This window comes from Elgaria multicarinata, chromosome 7 (assembly GCF_023053635.1).
Source record: "Elgaria multicarinata webbii isolate HBS135686 ecotype San Diego chromosome 7, rElgMul1.1.pri, whole genome shotgun sequence".
NCBI lineage: Eukaryota > Metazoa > Chordata > Lepidosauria > Squamata > Anguidae > Elgaria > Elgaria multicarinata.
In genome coordinates, this window is record NC_086177.1 from 73,557,035 (window position 1) to 73,576,525 (window position 19,491).

The 19,491-nt window shown below is 39.1% G+C and overlaps 1 protein-coding gene across 1 annotated transcript in view; it reads left to right on the forward strand.

The window, feature by feature from the left end:
* C7H8orf34 (chromosome 7 C8orf34 homolog) overlaps positions 1-19,491 on the forward strand; it is a 113,550-nt gene that overhangs the window by 14,584 nt on the left and 79,475 nt on the right. Inside the window, exons 3-5 of the mRNA XM_063130818.1 lie at positions 9,965-10,112; positions 14,861-14,992; positions 18,033-18,161. Coding sequence (XP_062986888.1) covers positions 9,965-10,112; positions 14,861-14,992; positions 18,033-18,161 — 409 coding nt within the window. The remainder of the gene's footprint in view (positions 1-9,964; positions 10,113-14,860; positions 14,993-18,032; positions 18,162-19,491) is intronic.

The following is a 19,491-nucleotide window of genomic DNA, read 5'->3' on the forward strand; positions in this document are numbered from 1 at the left end:
GAATGCTTCTAAATCCTTCTTTTTAATATCTATTTGATATTTGTGAAGTATACCTAGAATCAAGATGCATCTAGTAGTGTTATTGGAAGCAGCTGCCTGCTTAGCCACCTATACAGAAATCAGGCTATCTACCTTTTTGACAGCTACAGAATTTGAACAGCTATGCCAGCAGATACTTGCTTCACATCACCTGACATTGGGGCTGTTCATACAACTTGCTAACCCACACTCAGTGGTTGAGTGTGGGTTATTGTTGAACTGTGGGTTAGCATGTTGTCTGAACCAATCTATAGCAGCAATTTAGTGTGGAGGGAGAGCAGATTGAAGTCCTTTGTGACACACAACATTATCGCCAATCCACAGCCAACCAGCAGCTTCCCTCTTGAGAAGCCACATTTTGTGATAGTCTCTTTAGTCTGCATTTTTCACTTAAAGTGGCTCCCAGATGGTTCCACTGCAGTGCACCCTATCCCTCCATGTTAACTCCTGTGTGTGCCTCTGTGACCTGGCAGTGATGTGGTCAGGGGATGGGGCTGCCCCCTCCCCATTCATTCTCTTTCCCCCTTGGCACTACTGTCTCCAGTCAGAACAACTAGCCTGTCTTTCTAATTCATAAAATTGCTACAGCGCTATTCCTAGCCTCCACAATTGCGTAGTTGTAGCTTTCCACAAGGAGATCATCTAGAACTTGGATAGGGGAGGGAAACATGCCACTGCCATTTGCTGAGTGGCACCTCTGGCTTTGATGAAAAGTGCATTTTTTTAGGTACTCCATATTCTGCTTTTCTTGCTTCTTGTGCTGCTGATGAACCAAAGCAATTTCAAGAAAATCTGGATATAAACAGGAAGCGCTTGTGATTCCGTTGTCATGTTATTCCATTGTCATGTACATACAGGACATTTTCTGCATGGTGGCTTGGTAATCATGCAGTGTGCCTTGTTAAACATCCTGAAGAACCCAAAAAACAAATCATGGGTTCTCAAGCTGGCTTGTTCAAGAAAAATAAGCTGCACTGTATGGTTAACAAGCCACCCTGCAAAAAATGTTCGGACAACATGCTAACGCATGGTTCAGCAAACAGCCTGTGATGTATCACTGTTTATTGCTATTTATTTATGCTCTAAATGTTGATTGGACTTTGAATGGTAAGGATGCTAAATGGTTAATTCTGTTGGGAGGGGGAGTGAGTGAATGGAATGTTGGAGTAAATGCTGTTAGATTCAAGTGTTTGAGGGGCAGTGACAGCTAGCAGTTAGGAGCAGTTGAGAGTTGAGTGTGGAGAGTTGACGGAGTGAAAGAGGGAGGCTGAGTTCGGATGACATGATAATCAGCGGGGGTGGAGTAATAGGAACAAAATGGATGTCAACCGTTGATTAGCGTGTCATCCGAACTCAGCCAGTCTGTCTGCTGAAGGGGTTAGATCAGAGTAGGATCAGTATTTTATTGTTTTGGGGAAAAGAGGGAATAGGAGGAGATAGATTTGACTAGTGGTTAGAGTAGGCAAGGATACATGAGATACTGTATTATAACAAACAGGTATTGCAACAATGAAACCACAAGATTGATAAACTGCATGAACTTACTTATTGTTAAATAACAGTTCTTTTGTTTCATAAACTGGATCGGATTCTTAAAGTACCTGAGATAAGGTACTGGGATATATGGTGGCAGTGGTGAAGTAAAAGGTTGAATAGAGTGGAGCACAGAGTGCTGGGCTGGTTGCTGTGGGGCTAAGAAGGGTCAGTGAAACACAGAACTAGTGAGCAGCAGTATGCCAACTCGGTCCATGGTAGGGATCCTTTATAGAAAGAGATAAAAAGGAGACCCAAAGGGAGCAGTCGTGACACAACCCACACTCAACCACTGAGTGTGGGTTAGCATGTTGCATTAAGAGCCCCATAGACCTGGTTTGTAATGTAAACAGACAAGCACTTGCAAACATTTTATGCCAGGGCAGAATTTTAAGTGCTGTGTTTGGCTCAAACTACACTTGATAGTGTCATACCTCTTTGTTCATGCCCAGGTCTGTTGCAATCATGCATAAAGCATGAGGTGGGGGATTTAAGGTGCTCAGATGGGGGTGCTAAACCCTCCTCCTTCCTTCTCTCACCAAAACTCTTGATGAGAAAAACCCTGTGGGGAGAGGCTTCAGAGAGGTAAGCAGCAGGCTTAGAGAAGGTTCCGCCTCCCACTCCCATGTAAAAATGGTAAACAAACGAGCTTCCATCAGGTGTAGTTTGTGATTTTGCTCTAAAAATCTGTCCTTTACTTCTGCTTTATAAGTGATTGGGACACCACTTGGGTTTAAACAAATGGTTTTGCCTCCATCATGTGTCATTTAAGCTTTATGCTACCTTGAAATGTGTGTTGAGGAAGTGATGGCTGAGTATGGATGCATGGTAAAGTAGTCACATGATTGAGTCACCCAGTTTTTCCAATACTGGCTGAATACATGGTACTGCTTCTGAGGGCCAAAACATACCTTACTTTAAATCTCCGTCTAGCAGCTACATCTTTTGTTAGCTGCTAGACACAGATTTAAAGTAAGGTTGTTATGCCTTACCCAGGGATTTAAAGGCCCGCTTCCCCATCGCCCATCAAGGACTGTTTTGGCCCTCAGTAGTCTTTGTGATAATATGGTAAAATGCATTAAAAATTGGGCTTGGGACTTTATTATAGGGTTTCTACTTTGCAGTATGGAGAACTTCCTTGTTTCTTCAACAGCATCACAGCCTCTGTGTCTTCCTATCTCCCATCCAACAAGCTAGGGACCTACATTCTGGAAAGGATAGTTAGATTTAACCTCATGAAAATGGAAATCAATGAAACACTTAAAGAGAAGAGAAGTCTGCAATATTCACCTGAATTGCTATTGGTTTTCTTATTGTAGAATTAATGAAGTTTTATTTCTAATGTGCAATTCAATTCTGAGACAATTTATATAATAATAATAATAATAATAATAATAATAATAATAATAATAATAATAATAAGTTCCATGTTACAAAAAGCTAAAAGAATAAAATACAATTCATTAAACAAAAAACAATGTTAATGCTCTACAGTTTTCTACCAAGCACCAAAAAGCAGGGAAATTGGGAGTTAAGGCTCACAAGCCTTAATGCCACATCCTCCCTAAGGAGGCATGAAGTGCAAGTGAAATTCACATTCTCCCAAAGCAGATAAACCATGAGGACAGGATGGAGAATAGGATATGCAGAGGTGACTGTGGGGTTGTGGAAAACTGATGAACAATTTAGGGCCACCTACTTCTCTTTTTTTGTTTAGAGCAGCCCTTCCCCCACCTGGTGCCCTCCAAAGGTGTGAATGTGCATATCACTTGCACTTTCTGCCTCCTTAGGGGGGATGTGGCATTAAGGCTTGTGAGCCTTAACTCCCAATTTCCCTGCTTTTTGGTGCTTGGTTGAAAACTGTAGAGCCTTAACGTTGTTTTGTAAACCATAGGTTTTTTGTTTAATGAATCTACTCTTTGCTCTTAACTACATGGACACTGCAGTGTCCATATAAATACAACAAATGGTACAGGAATAAATACAAAACATATAAAACAGCTACACTATCTAATGGAAGTAAAAAATTGTTTTCAAGCTGACATAATTTTATTGGTATGTTTTAAGAACCTGTCAACAGTAGATTATCCTAAATATTTAATTATGGGATTACAGAAAGAAAAATACTGATGCCATAATTAGCATATTTGAAATAGTATTAATCTTCTTCCATTTTTAATAAAATGGATGGATTGATGTTAGTTGGAATAGGGTGTTCCCAGGCTGGACATTTACTTGACTGTGTTGAAATGGTATACGTGTCGTGACTATATCTTGAGTTCTTCACCAAGGTCTACTTCTACCTTTCCCTGCTCTTTTTCCTTCTCTGCACACACACACACTTTGGCTGCACTTTAAGCTATCTTGTTGCCTTCTGGAAGCCCGGCAACTGGCAGCTGCCACCAGTGCTATGTTCTGTTTCTGCTGTGCAGTGCTACTTTACTGCTTTATGAAAGCCAGAATTGGCAGATACCTTCAAAAATGCCCTTGCCTTAAAGCGAGAGGGGAAGAAGGATTGGAGTACCCCAACCTGGGTGCTTTGGGCTTTGTTTCTGTTTTTCTCTTTTATAAGGACAGATGGTAGAGGCAGCAAGCATAACGCACCACTGTGTTCTTCACTGGCACAACACACACAGAGAAAGAGTGTGTGCACATGCACGGGTACATGTGTGCAAATGCAATATTTATTTATTTCATTTTTATACCGCCCAATAGCTACAGCATACTGCTCTGCTTCTCAGGTTGTAGAAAATCACTGGAATGCAGCTGCTGCATTCTGTCTCATTATAGGGGGCTGCATCTGGTTACCTTGAAAACAATAAAAAAGTGTACATAGACCAGAGGTATGCCATTTTATAATTTAAAAAAGGGAAATTAAACGTTGAATTTGATTTCAATAGTTTGGAAGCAGAGTGGCGGTACAGGAGCCCTTTGCAAAAGTGAAGCCTTTGTGGGAAGGTGTGGATTTTGGTAGGCCTGTGTTGGGCATCTTGAGTGTTGGAAAATAACAAAAATCAAAAGAGGCAAGATTAAAGTATTCAAAATGTCACATTTGTGAAAGCAGTAAAAGGGGGCAATTCTGAAATTTGGTAAATAGTACTGTGCCTTTAAAAATGAGGTGGTTTCCAGAAAAGAAAAAAAAAACATGGAGGAAGATGATGAAGATTAAATAGTGATTCAGAATAATAAATGGACAGGTAAGCAATTAGAAGGAAATCCTTCACATGTGAATGAGAGCAGATAACAGTGAAGCTGCCAGGTTGATATTGATAGAAAGCAAGAAGATTGCCCTGAACATTTTGTATGCCGAGTCTGAAAAATATCCAGTTTTATATCCAATGTTATTTGTAACTTTCAGTCTCAGATGATAAAAAATGTAACTTTAGTGGTACATAAACCAACCAAATGGTAATGGAACATTGAAATATTATGTTAAGATGGTTGTTGGGAGAGTGAGAATAAGAGCAATCCTATGAGATGTTTTATGGTGATATTGCTGTGTGCTGTGAGAGTTGTTGCCTTTTCTATCAATTGCATAGGATTGTGAAAGTTGATAAGGTTTCCTTGGAGGTGGGATTGAGTCCCTCCAAAGTAAGGTAATACTGCTATATTAGATTTCAAAGTAAGGCCATAAAAACACTTCGATACCATAACTTGAAGAAGTGACTGAAATAATGAAATCGTTGCCTGACAGATTTTTAAACCTTTACAAAGCACACTTATGCAAAAGGAAAGACAAACTGTAACTGGTACATGACTACCTTCTGTCAGTTACTAGGCAGGATAGAACACTTCTTAATTAATAGACTGACAGATACGTAGATATGGGCAAATTATAGCTTTCATGTAATTTCCATTATAATTAATAGGCTGCTAAGGGCATTTTCATTTTTGTTTATCCAAAGACAAGCACGAAAATACTAGACTATTGGTTTGCATTGAATAGCTGGTAGAGCACTCAAGGAAGCTTTCAAGGAAAAATGTATTTTAAAGCCATTATGTGAAAGTAGCAGATTTTATAATCCAGGACAGAAACATTTATGGGTAATACAGATATGTTTCATTATGTATTTATTTCATTTCATTTCTGTACCGCCCAATAACTGAAGCTCTCTGGGCGGTTTACAACAATTTTAAAAAGATTTGTATTACCCATAGATAATACAAATTATTCAGTGATGGCAACATCAAAAGGTAAATGCATTTTAGTTCTGTTGGCACAGGAATCTTTGGTTTTCAGTTATTTTATAAACTGTTGTCTTTTTTTTTTAAGCTGTCATTGCTTATTATTGATTTTGTCTTTTATTTATTCTAATTTGCATTGCCAGCTGCCTTGAACATTTTACTGCAAGATGGGATATAAATACTTCAAATGAATATATAAGACTTATTGGAATGAAATAAATAAGTGTGTGAAACAGATTCTACACTATACTTTCATATGACCTCAAAAACAATACTTTTCAGTGGAAGAAGTTCTTCATGCATACATTCACAATCATTAGGTGTTGAATAGCATTCATGAATTGCCCTTAAGAAACAGAGTAGGGCTTCTGAATTAAAACATGCAGGGTTCTATAAATATAGTCACTATGTGGCCAGCCGAATAATCAGTCTCTTTCTGTCTACTACCTACTCCTAGAAGCCCAGGAAAAAGTGTAAGAACTTTTCATTAGGGTTGTGATGTATAACTCACTGGGCAACTGCTATATTTAAAAAAAGAAAAGAAAAGAGGGGGGATTTCATGCTGGGAATCATCACAAATGGAATAAGAAATGAAACTGCCAATATCATATTGCCTTTATACAAATCGAGAGTGCAACCACATTTAGAATACCATGCACATCACTTCAAAAAGGATACCGTAGAGCTGGACAAGGTCCAGAAAAGGAAAACCAAAATAATCAGGAGATTGGCACAATGCCCTCTAAGGTATGCTTACAACATTTGTGCCTTTTTATCTAAGAAAGAAGGTGAGTGATGGGGGACATGATAGAAGTATATTCTGGAAGGTATGGAGAAAGTGGATAAGGAAACATTTTTCTCCTTCTTTCATGGGCTGTTGCTAGACCAGGGTTTAGCCTGGTGCGAGCTCCGGGCCAGCCCCTGTGCGTCCAGATGATGCACAGGGGATCCCGGGGTTAGGCAGGGGTCAACCCGGGATAACCGGCACTGGTTGTGGCCTGGTATTTCCCGCGGTCTCGGGCTGAGCCCGTCCCGCCACTTTTCCTGGCTACTGCATTTACTCGTGAGTAGCCGGGAAAAGCGGCGGACGATGCGCAGCGCTCCTGTGGAGCGCTGCGGCCATTAGGGCAGGGTGGGGAGATGGGGGGGAAAAGGAACCAGGGGGGATGGGGGGATTGGAGATCGCAGGCGGGGGGATCACAGCCAGGGCGGGAAATCGGGGGCAGGGGGGAGTGGGGAACCCTTTTTTAAAAAACAACAACCTACCTTTATCGTTGGTGTGCTCCTGCGCACATGGCCCCTTTAAGATGTAAAACAAAATGACCGACACAACGGGGCTTTCCTTTACCCCGTCGCGTCGACGTGTGGATAGGAGTGACAGCCCACGCTACTTTTAGCGTGGGCTGGCCCCTCCACACGCCTGGATTTTAAGGTAGGTCTAGCAAGGCCCATGATGTTAGAACCCAAAGTCATCCAATGAAGTTGAACCATGAGAGGCTCAGGACAGACAAAAAGAAGCTCTTCTTTACACAACTCACAGTTAAACTCTGAAATTTGCTTCCACCAAAATGTAGTGAGTGCTGCCAGCTTAGATGGCTTTAAAAGGGGAATAGAGAAATTCATGGAGGATAAAGCTATCAATGGCTACTAGTCATGATGGCTATATATTGCTTCCAGTATTGGAGGCAGTATGTATTTGAATATCAGTTGTTGGGGAAAACAGTGTGAGAGGGCTATTGTGTCATGTCCTTCTTGCGGGTTTCTTTAGGCATCTGGTTATTTGCTATAGGAAAAGAATGATGGACTAGATAGGCCTTTGGTTTGATAGGTAACTTCTTATGTTTGTTCCCTTCTCCCAAAATTTCCATACATTTCAGAGAACATGGAAGTAGGGAGAGTTCTATCACTTCAAGCCAGGTGAGGGAAATGGGCTCCTTTCATTCCTTGAGTTCTCTGGCATGCACAGAGAACTTGTGGATGGAATCAGTCTCAGGCCTTAGTTAGACCTAAGGTTTATCCCGGGATCATCCTGGGGTCATCCCTGCCTGCTCCTGGGATATCCTGTGCATCATTTACATGAACAGAGATGACCCTGGGACGATCCCAGGATAAACCTTAGGTCTAGCTAAGGCCTCAGTCTACCCTAAGCCATGGAAACAGAAGCAGGAAAAGTCTCTGTTGCTACTTCTAAGGCCATTTCTACACCTGCCTTTTTTCCTTGGATCATCCTGGGATCATCCCTGAGCATGAGGGAGCCTGGGAGCAGACAGGGACGATCCCTCCATTTTCCTGGGATAATCCTTAGGTGTAGGAAGGCCCTATTATGTGTCTGTCATTCAGTGCCTGAGTTGTTTGGAAGCTTTTCCTTTTGCATTTAGGTAATAATCGTTTCTCAAACCATGTTCCTTAAATTAACCATAGTTGATGTTAACTGCAGTTCCTGGTTCATATGACACAGAAAGCTGTGGTTAACTCAAATACAACTCCCCCTTCACTATGAAATGTTTCTGTAAATTACTCTATAATTTTGTTGTTGTAAAGACTCTTAAGCTTGGTTTTTGGAAGAAAATAGTTCTTTGCCACAGGCTTACAATCTAAGGCCATAGCTAGACCTAAGGTTTATCCCAGGATTGTCCTGGGGTCAAACTTGTTCATCTAAGTGCCACACAGGGCATCCAGCGCTCAGGCAGGGACGAACCCGGGATGATCCTGGGATAAACCTTAGGTCTAGCTACAGCCTAATAGACACAAAAGGGTAAAGGGATCAGGATGAAAATTAACTCAGGCACTACTTCTTAATTGTTCTTTTAATGACCAGATGTAACGGAGACAGTTCAGGCTTGAGAAGAGCCAAATGGCAGCTGGTCTTTCAGCTAAACCAATGGAGCAGGCTCTGCTATCCCTTCTCTCTCTGCTGCAGCCAGGTGAATTGACTGCTAATAGTTCAGGGGAGAGAAATAGAGACAGATGTTAGCTGGCCTTCCAGCTGAGCTACTGGTGGAATAGTTCAAATTGTATTTATTCATTCATGCTTCTGTATGTGCATACTAACTTTTAGTAAAAATGCTGTGTTATATCAATGTGTGCCTATGTAATCATTTCTGTTATGCTATTCATGTATATTTACAGAGTAAAATAATGAAAAGCCAGTTTGTACCCTGATAATCTTACAATATAAATTTAGATTGGGCAAGGGGAAAAGAAGACAACAGAACTGAAGCAGGTGAGAAAAGTAAAGATAACATTTTGTAATTTTAGAAGGTAACTGGAAATATATACTGTTTTTAGACAGTAGACTGTTAAGAACTGGCTCTATTTCCACGTTGGAGTAGAAAATAAAAACTTGAGAGGAATAGTAAATTAGTTGCCAGGTAGCCTAGAGATCAATACAGCAATCACACTTGTTCTTATTTGTTCTTTTGAGCACAATGAAGGTGGTAAAGATTAATGAACATCCTCCTGTTGCCATTTATTTTGCACATGTATTCACTTGCCATCTAAAGCTTACAAAACTAGAACACCCTCTTCGGATTATTTAGGCTCATATTGCTGTATATTAAACTGTCTTGTAAATTATCTGCAGCTGCACCAGCTAAGCTGCTGAATCCAATATAGTAGTTTCTGTATGTTTAAAATTGTTTATTTAATTCATTGGCTGTCATCCAGTGCTCTATATAACTCAGTGCATACAGAGGTCTGTATGAACAGGAGCTGCAGGTCATTGTCAAGTGTGCAGAGGAATTGGGCAGTATTAATAAGAACAAAAGTGTAAACTTGCCTTTGAAGTCATTCAAATGTTTGTTAATCACAATACCCTATAGTGTCTGCAAGGTCCAGGAGGTATATTGTTGCAATCCTATGCATGTCTATATTTGGAAGTAAATCCCATTGAGTTCCTTGGAGCTTAATGCTGCCATTTTCATTTTGAAGGAAAAACAATGTGGTCCAGAGCACAGCCTCTCACCAGATTCTCATGGAAAATGTAACTTGTTCCAAGAGGTGTTTTTGTAACATGTAGTTTTGCCACAAATTCTTCCAAGGTTTTTGTGAGCAGGGCAGAATATTAAAAAAATATGTATCTCCTGTAAAATAGGATTTGATTAATTATAGGATGATGATTACTATTAATTATATTTAAATTTTCTGCCAATATAAGCCGGGTTTTAAGAGTATGTACCTAACAGTTCTTTGGTTTGGTGATTTAAAGGAACTGATGACCAAGCTGATAACGGAGACTCCTGATCATCCAATCCCATTTCTCATTGACCATCTCCAGTCCAAACAGGGGAGTCGTAGCCAGCTTCAGAGGACGTTGTCTGGATCTGCTGCTCTCTGGGCAGAAAGTGAGATTTCAGGTATGCAGAGCAACGATTGCATATTGGAGAATCCTAAATGAGCACAATCCAGCAATTATTGTGTATGAAACTGTTTCTGTATTTATCTCATTTTATTCCACCCTCCAGAGGACTCAGGGCTTTTTACATGGGGGCATCCCATTTTCACTTCATAATAATCTGCTTTGGTTCTGAAATGCAGCATAGAAAACCTTAAAAATAAATAACTGAATAAATAAACTTTCAATGGAGGTTTGGCTGAGCATGACCGACATGCTTAGGTCACCTTGTAAGCTTCATTGTTGAATGGGGATTTGTACCTAGGGCCGTTTCTACACCTGCCTTTTCCCCTGGGATCGATTATCCCAGGAAAATAGAGGGATCGTCCCGGGATCATCCCTGTACATCCAAATGATGCACAGGGGATCACAGGAGCAGGCAGGGATGATCCCTCCATTTTCCTGGGATAATCCTTAGGTGTAGAAAGGGCCTAGGTCTCCAAAGCCTACTACTCCCAAATATATACCCTATATTGTCATTCTTTCATTTTATTATTTATTTGCTATCATTTTATTTTATTTTATTTATTGTTAAAGAAATCATAGGATCCATTGGAGTCAAAACTTCATGACATAGAAGGCTCAGAAGTTTCTTACCTGACTGATCCACACTTAGAAGCAAACACAACAAAGAATCTTGTAGAACCTTAAAAACTAACAAATGTATTATTTATTTATTACATTTTTAAACTGCCCAATAGTCCAAGCTCTCTGGGAAGTTTACAACAATTAAACCTATAAAATACAAGATGATAAAATACAATATAAAAGTTTAAAACTGCAATAAAAATAATAACCAAACAAACTAGCTACAGTGCAAAAATTTAAAATTTAAAATGTAATACCTGGTTGGCCGCTGTGTGAACAGAGTGCTGGACTAGATGGACCCTTGGTCTGATCCAGCATGGCTCTTCTTATGTTGTTATGTCCTTAGTACCAGATATAAAACAAACTGAAAAACTAAAATGTTTGGGAGAATAAAAACGTCTTCACCTCTCATCGAAAACAAGTACACAATGTGGGCTCCAGGCAAAATCTAAACTTGGCTAAGTTAGATTTTCGACCTCTTGTGTGCTTGATTGGGATATATGTGCCGGGGCAAGGACCTGCTAACCCTGTTTGAGGGACAACAATTCCATACATTTTGTGGACTAGAGCCTACATCATACAGTATGTATGAAGTGTTTTCCGAAGTTTCATTCAGAGCCAACTAGTTCCTCATTAGATACATGAACAGTGTCAAATGTTTGTACTTTACTTCAAAGTCGCTGTGGGAGGTTGCCTGTTTAAGTGGAGGGATGGTGGGGAAGGGATGTTTAAACCTTACCCCTGCTGCCCTTTGTTTGCCCCTTCTAAATTGCTCACATGTTGGATGAAAAGATATGTGATCTGCTGGTGGTTCCGGACCTTACAACAGCAGTGTTTACAGAGAGGATACTCAGAAAAGTGCATATTAAGAGCCAAGGGAAGATAATATGGATAGAAGCACCCTTTTGAGGTCTAAACCAAAGAAGATTAATAACAGATTGATATGCAGTTTACCATTCAACAATATCAGCACTTCTTTAAGATGCTCTATAAATAAATACTGGTTTTTAGTAAAAGATGTAATGGGGTGCCATGAGAAACCCCATATTGCATACAAAAGAACACAAAGTATTAGGGGATCATATAATTAGGAGTAACACAGCTAAAACAACTACCACCTTGAGTACGTAGTCCCTTCTACCAGGATTAGATCCACCTGTAGGACATTTTCCATGTGGACACTGTAAATACTGCAGTCACTCTCTCAAATTAAAACACTTTGTGAATCCAATAGATAACAGAGAGTATTCTTTGAAAGATTTTACCACGTGCAACACTGCATTTGTGGTATATGGCATAATCTGTCCCTTTGAAAAGCTATATATTGGCAAAACTACAAGAAGTGTTAAAACCAGGATAGGGGAGCATATTAGCAAGATCAAATGTAGAATAGAAGGAGCACCACTTGTTCACCATTGGAAAGAGAAATCACACAAATTAAAAGATATCCTTCTGGGTTATAGAAACAATAAAGAATAAATCTGATAGGATCCTTTTAGAGAGAGAGGCCAGATGGATGATTAGGCGGAATACTATCAGCCCCTCTGGCCTCGATGAATCCTTGGAACTATCAACAATGTTATAATAAACAGCTGTTCCTACCTAGTTGTTAAGGTCTCTTCTCCATATATTTCACATCTTTCTGTACCAGTCAAGCCCTTGACTTCACGGAGCATACAACTGCAAAAAACCTTGTTAAAAATAAGTACAGAATTCTATTTATGTAACATAGATGATTCTTTGCTGTCTCACTTACAGGCTAAATAACGACGTGTTTAATTTGTATGTCTCATTATACTTATTGTTTTAAACTGTTTTCTATCAAGATATTATGTATTTCAATGCATAGTTGCTTGGAAAATTCTTTCTATTGTAAATATTTTGTTACAAAAGATTTCTTTGTTTTCAGGTAAGCCCTGAGGAAAGACGCATTCGCGTCCAAAACTCATAGGCACTTTTATTAAACCTTTTTATAGAAACAATACTTTGCAGAAGACATCCTTGGTTCTGTCCCTGCCTTCGGCTTGTTTTTCACTCCTTCACTGGGTTTCCTTTTTTTCTGTACCTGCTGGTGGTTTCCCCTGAAAGGGAAAAAAAACTTGGGGAGCAGGGAAGGAAAGGGTTAAGCAGCCCTTTTTTTGCTGCTCTGCTCAACATGGCAGCCCCTTCTGTATGCTTTTCAGTTAAAATATAAAATAAAAAACAGTTGAGAGACTGTTCGTGCATTTCCTATGTAATGTATGGTTTGTCCCTGGGGTGAAACACTTTCCTTTTGAATCGTTTTTCCTCTGCTTCAAGCTTGAAGTAACAAAACCTGCCAAAAAACACTATCAAAGAGGTAGTGTAATTCAAGAATCATGCTTTATTTTAAGTATCTCGCAATGTCATCTACTGGCTGTATAAATGATACATATGGCATGTGCCTACAAAGGAACCGGAAGAAACAAGGGAGAAGCCCATATTGTGCCCATTGTAAACCTCAAAGACTGCTTCTGGCTTCTAGGATAATTCAGACATTTTAAGGACTGTTTGCTGAAGTTCCCGCTGCTCAGTCCAATATTAGAACCTTCTAAGTTCTGCTGCCTGCTTAAAGGTTTACTACAACATCACAACATGGTGCGCTGTTCTCTTCAGCCACTATCTCCGGCCTCCAGGTCTTCTCCCAGCAGGATTTTCTCAGACAGGAAGGCTTGCTCCTTTTTTTGCTTTGTTCTTCCAATTGACCACCAAGTGTGTCCAACTGTCAACCACCAACTGACCTTTAAAAAAATGAGTAGATCTTGGCCAGAACCTCTGATCAATCTTTATCGGTCTTCTAACTACGAATCAAATTTGTTGACATCTTGACCACTCCAAATTGTACTTTACTATCTAACTAGTATCTTATATGAATGTAGGCAGCTTCTCCCCCTAGTCATTTTGGAACTGTCAGCTTGAAGCCTCCCTTCCATAGCAACTATAACCAAGGCATCCACAGCTGTCTTATGCCCAATCCACAGTAGTAATGTGAGGCTTCTGGCCTACTTGTTTATATTATGAACTCACTAAGAGGTTACTCTCAGAATGCAATACTACTTATCATAACCAAATGCATGAAAATACAGTGTTTCTTCACAGTCCCTAAGCTTTTCTAGGTTTTCCTTCTTACACAGATTTTGGACATTTTTACACATCACATTTATCGTGCGTTCCTGATTGTTCACTCACAGAAGCCTGCAAGTCCTTTTCATGACATCATCAACCTTCGGTGCCTTTCTCTGCGTTTTTTAGATTTATTCCACCATTTTAAAAAGCATCAAAAATCCAGTAACAAATAAAACCTGCCAAAAACCTCCATCAAAGATGTAATTTATCTCAGAAATCATGCAGCAGCATCTACTGGCTGTATAAATAAAATATATGGAATGTGCCCACAAAGGAACCAGGTAAAACAAGGGTGAGGGTGGGGAGCATGTATATTGTGCCCATTATAAACCTGCATAGACTCCAGAAGATGAAGTTGATTTTTCCTTAATGTAGAGAAGCCCTTAAATTATAGTAGTTGCTCTTGAATAGAGGAATTTAATGCAACCATTTTTGAGGAGGTCCGTATGATAATTCTCTAAATATGCATTTAAGAATAATTTTAAGACTGGATTTTTATGGTTTGGTCCAGGACTATTTTTGAAATTTCAAGGCATGAATCCTCCTTGGCCACAAGCCAACAGTTTACATGTTGATGGTATGATTTGCTTCTTCTGTAGTGTTCTGTACTTCACCTACATACTTATCAGGGTATATTTTGTATATCAGCATCAAAAAGTGACTATGTAAATATAGTCTGGTATAGCACTGGTTGTTCTGAACAACACCCAACAAAGTTACAGCACTCTTTCTGGAAATATATCATCACCTAAACAACAAAACAAAACAGAATTAAACTTTCATGGAATTTAAGCTCTTGTTCATAATGGAGAAATATGCGGCTCTTTAATAAGACCCTCATCATCCTTACAGTGTATACAATTAGTTGATATTATTTATATTATTTGTATAATATTGTTATGGCGTTTTTATACAAACGGTTTATGCAAAATAAGTACCATTAAAATTGCCAAATACAATCTTATTTTTTTCCAGCAGAAAGCAAGGGAACAAGAAGGGATTTTAGAAGTTACGATAAACCCTGGCAGACAAATGCAAAGAAGCCTAAAAAATCAAAGAGTGACCTTGCTGTATCCAACATTTCTCCTCCATCACCAGAGTCCAAATCATGTAAGGAAGTATAGTAATTTAATTCTTCAAACTTCAACATTGTGGTTTCTAATAGCTGAAATTAGAGTGAAACAGAGATTGTCATTTTAAGTTAAAATGTGTGAATCTGGGAAAGTATTGGTTCAAATCTGAAAAATATATAATGGCTTGCTAGTAATATTATAATCTCATATTAAAAATTATATGTAGGTGTCATATCCTGTTTTCTTTATTTTGTTTCCAGTGTGCTGGTTTTGAATTATGATACAATTTTAAAGAAAACGTATATAAAAGGTATTACCCTAAAGCTACTAGATAAATATAATTGTATGTAAAAACAGAAGTTTATGATTTATTGGCTGTGGAATGGCAATGATTGATTAATTTGTTTCATTGGACAGTCTTCTTAAGATAAGATTACTATTTAGGTATCTGTTGTTGTGTCCTCATTGAATTGCTATTGAGAAAAAGTTATAATGGGTTGGATCCAGAATTGAGCAAGTGAAAGTCTACATGTGCAACAGGACTTTTCCATTATCTTTCCCTCTTTGCAGCTCTTTCCCTCATTGAAGCCCAAAAGGCTCTTCTGAGAGTCAGGGATCATCTACACCAAGCAGGATATTCCACTATGAAAGCAGTATATAAAAGGCAGGAGCCACACGACGCAGTATATAGCGGCATGAAAGCGGTATATGGTATGTGTCAAAGGGCCCCAATAGTGGTCAGTGCACTTCAATACCGCTATAAAGCAGTAGTGTGGTTCCTGCCTTTTATATACCGCTTTCATAGTGGAATATCCTGCTTGGTGTAGATGTGCCCTCAGAAGACCTGCAGAAAAGGCTGGGGATGGGTACTATGAGTAGCTGCAGTGCTAGATGTGAGCAGTAAAAACTGGGTGGACGCAGCTTGCACAAGTGTGGTTAGAGGGAGAGTACGTGTGTGTGATGTGTGTGTACACTGATTTAATAGACACTTGTATACCTGTATATAGCCTGTTTTGAGGATGGGAGGGTTGGATTGCATGATCTATTAAATCACTTAAATTCTATGATTCTTAGAATTGTTCATTTTCGTTACATAGTGAAAAGCAGTTACGGTAAGAAATAGGGAAAAACTAAAATAACTATATGTCAACCATTGCAAATCTAGTGCATTATACTTACTTGCTTTGCATGTTGGGTATTATCCATTTCTGGAATAAGAAATAATGCTAATTCAGGTAATATGATAGGGGATTTAACAAGCTTCCATACTGACTTTAAGAAATGGCTGAATATAAAAGCCAGCGAAGGTCAAGTGTATTAGTAAGGAATTATCCTAAATCTTCCATAATAAATTGCTGTGGTGATTAACAGAGATAAACAATGAAACTGCTGGCATTTTTACTGAGGAAAGTTCCTTGCGTGCATGGGGAGGCTTTTTGATGGAAAATATAATTAAAATACTAAATGAAGATTTTAGAGGCTAGGTTTATTTGTTACTCTGGCGGAAAGGGACCTGCAGAAGTGCTTCTCCTTTCTGCACCGCTGGAGTGACTTAAGAAGCCCAGGTCAGGCAAAAGAAGCTTCCATTTCTCCTCATGCCAGTATTAATGCAGTTTTCTGAAGATGGATGCTACTGTAGGGCGAAGTCACTGAATAGACTTGCTCCATATGGTGATGGTTTCTTACGTTGCCCTGCGGCATGGGAAGGAGCCAGAGTCAAGTGAATGCCTATAGAGAAAATAATTCCTAATCAGATGTAGCTAGTGCATCTTGATACTAGAAACAAAGCTAGAGTCCCACATTGCCTCAATTATGTTATGCCATAAGATCCTATTATGATGATGGACTCAGAGTCCAAATGGATACTTATAAAGGGATGCGGACAGCCTATGTACTTCTCCGGCCATTAAACTCCATTGCATAAGAATCATATATATTAATAGCAAACTTGAGTGCTGAGTTATGGCTGAGTTATGGCTGCTGTTTAGCCAAAATGTGCCTACTGAAAAGTCAGAGGTAGTATGCACTGGGGAACCCTAAGACTTGCTGAAATAGAAAAAAAAATCTTCAGAGAAATAAACCATAAGAGGGCAACTCCCCCTCCCCAAACCAAATAGCCCAATGAAGGAGTATGTTCAGTGGCCACAGAATGTGGAGGGTCTCTTGAAGTGGTGGGGAAATGGAAAACTGGGGGGTGGGGCTGATGGAATGGAGTATGGTGAAATAAGACATGGCTGGCTGGAATACTAAAGCAGGAGCACTCCACACTGCAACACTTTGAGGTTGATCAGATGATCAGTGGGGGAACCAACACAGCATCAGTTGTTTCCCCCGCCTCTGCGCATGCCTGTTGTGCGACTGGGATTGCGCTAATTGCCTATGCCATCTCATTGGTTGCTGTGTTGTAGTGAATTTTCACCTGTGCTACAATCCCTACTGCAAGTTATAGGTTGTAAGGTAGCTTTAGATGGCATGGCAACCTGCAGTGTTGATAATTAGGGTAATCTCGGTTGTGCAACTGACTGGGGCAGGGGAAACAGCCAATGCTGTGTTGTTTCACCCGCTGAACATCACAACCTGGACTTTGTTGCTGGTCCCACTTGCAACAATATAGATAACAGTTCAGATCTCTTCTTCAAAATTCACAAGGCCGTTCTCTGTTGGACTATGAGTCCTTCAGTAGTGGTGGCTTTTATTCAGCATACCTTGACGTGTTGTTGTTAACATAACAAATATCCTAATAGTAATCATCTTGGCAACTCCCTTCACATTCCTCAGCTTTCCTAGCACTTAATTCACAAATGTGAAATTCATGTATTTTGATTCAAGCATATTGTGCACATTTGCATGTTGATAAACTAGCATAGTAAACAAAGTGATTTCACATTCAAAAAGATGTGAAATCAGTTTTGATAGAAACAAAGCTATTAATATGTGTTTTGACTTTAAAATGTTGATCAAACAAAGAATGGGGGAAGGAAAACGTCAGTAATCTTGGGAGTGAAATGTCATTGATTGAGGCTATTGTTACAGATTTTTATAACATGAAGTAAAAAATTGTGCTCTATTTTATTTAGTACCAAGGTCAATAGAACATCCAAAATGGGACTGGAGATCAAAATCGGAGCATCATGATTTTGATGAATTAAATCATATTCTTCAAGAAAGTAAGAAGCTGGGTAAAGCACTGGAGAACCTTTCTCGAAGTAAGTTGATTAATACAAAATGCTGTGTGTATATCAGACATATACTTAAAAGGCGTGTGACTGCTCTTATTTACAGCAGTACAAATTAGTAATAACTATTGAAGGCAGTGTACCTATGATCCCAGGTTAATTTAATCTAGACTTAAAACACTCACTTAAAATGTAGTTCATGATGCACATTACAGGGCAGGATTAATCTTGAATAAGCATTGCTCATTTTCTTCATTTTTTAATTGGAAACCTTAACAATTGTCAGAAATTGCAGTGCCCTAAGAACTTTGAGGGAAACAAAAGAATGCCTTTAATTTAATAATAAAATGCACATTTTTTATTATTGTAGTACCCAGCTGAGCTTCTTATCAGTCATTTCCTACTAAATACATTCCAGGAAAATTTAATTTGATTTTCCGTATTTGCATAGTTTTCAAAAAGATGACACTGAATGGTGAGACACTTTCTCTTGAGTGGCACCCTGGTATACCCTAATTGAATTGCAGCAAGCCAGCAAATTCTTTAGAATTCCTCTTCTTCATGTGTATTGCTCTGTTAGTTTTGTATCATTAACATAAGGATATACCTCCAGAGAGGAATTCTGTGGTTGACATCTTAAAATATATTCCAAAAATCTGTTAAGGCAAGTTAAAATTATCTAAATGTTGCAGTTGCTAAGTGATACAAATTTTTCTCAAATAATGTATCTCATTTTTTGTTCATTATATAGTTGTGTGAAAAAGAAAGTACACCCTCTTGGAATTGTATGATTTTATGTATCAGGACATAATAACAATCATCTGTTCCTTAGCAGGTCTAAAAATTAGGTAAATACAACCTCAGATGAACAACAACACATGACATATTACACCGTGTCATGATTTATTTAACAGAAATAAAGCCAAAATGGAGAAGCCATGTGTGAAAAAGTAAGTACCCCCTTACTGCTTCCATAGGAATTAAGATGCTAAGTAGCAGACAGGTGCTGCTAATCAAATGCCCGTGATTAATTGATCATCAGCAAGTATGACCACCTCTATAAAAGCCAAAGTTTTTTCAGTTTGCTGGTCTGGAGCATCCAGGTGTGTGTTAACACAATGCCAAGGAGGAAAGACATCAGCAATGATCTTAGAGAAGCAATTGCTGTTGCCCATCAATCTGGGAAGGGTTATAAGGCCATTTCCAAACAATTTAAAGTCCATCATTCTACAGTGAGAAAGATGATTCAAAAGTGGAAAACATTCAAGACTGTTGCCAATCTTCCCAGGAGAGGACGTCCCAGAAAAATCACCCCAAGGTCAGACCGTGCAATGCTCAGAGAAATTGCAAAAAAACCAAG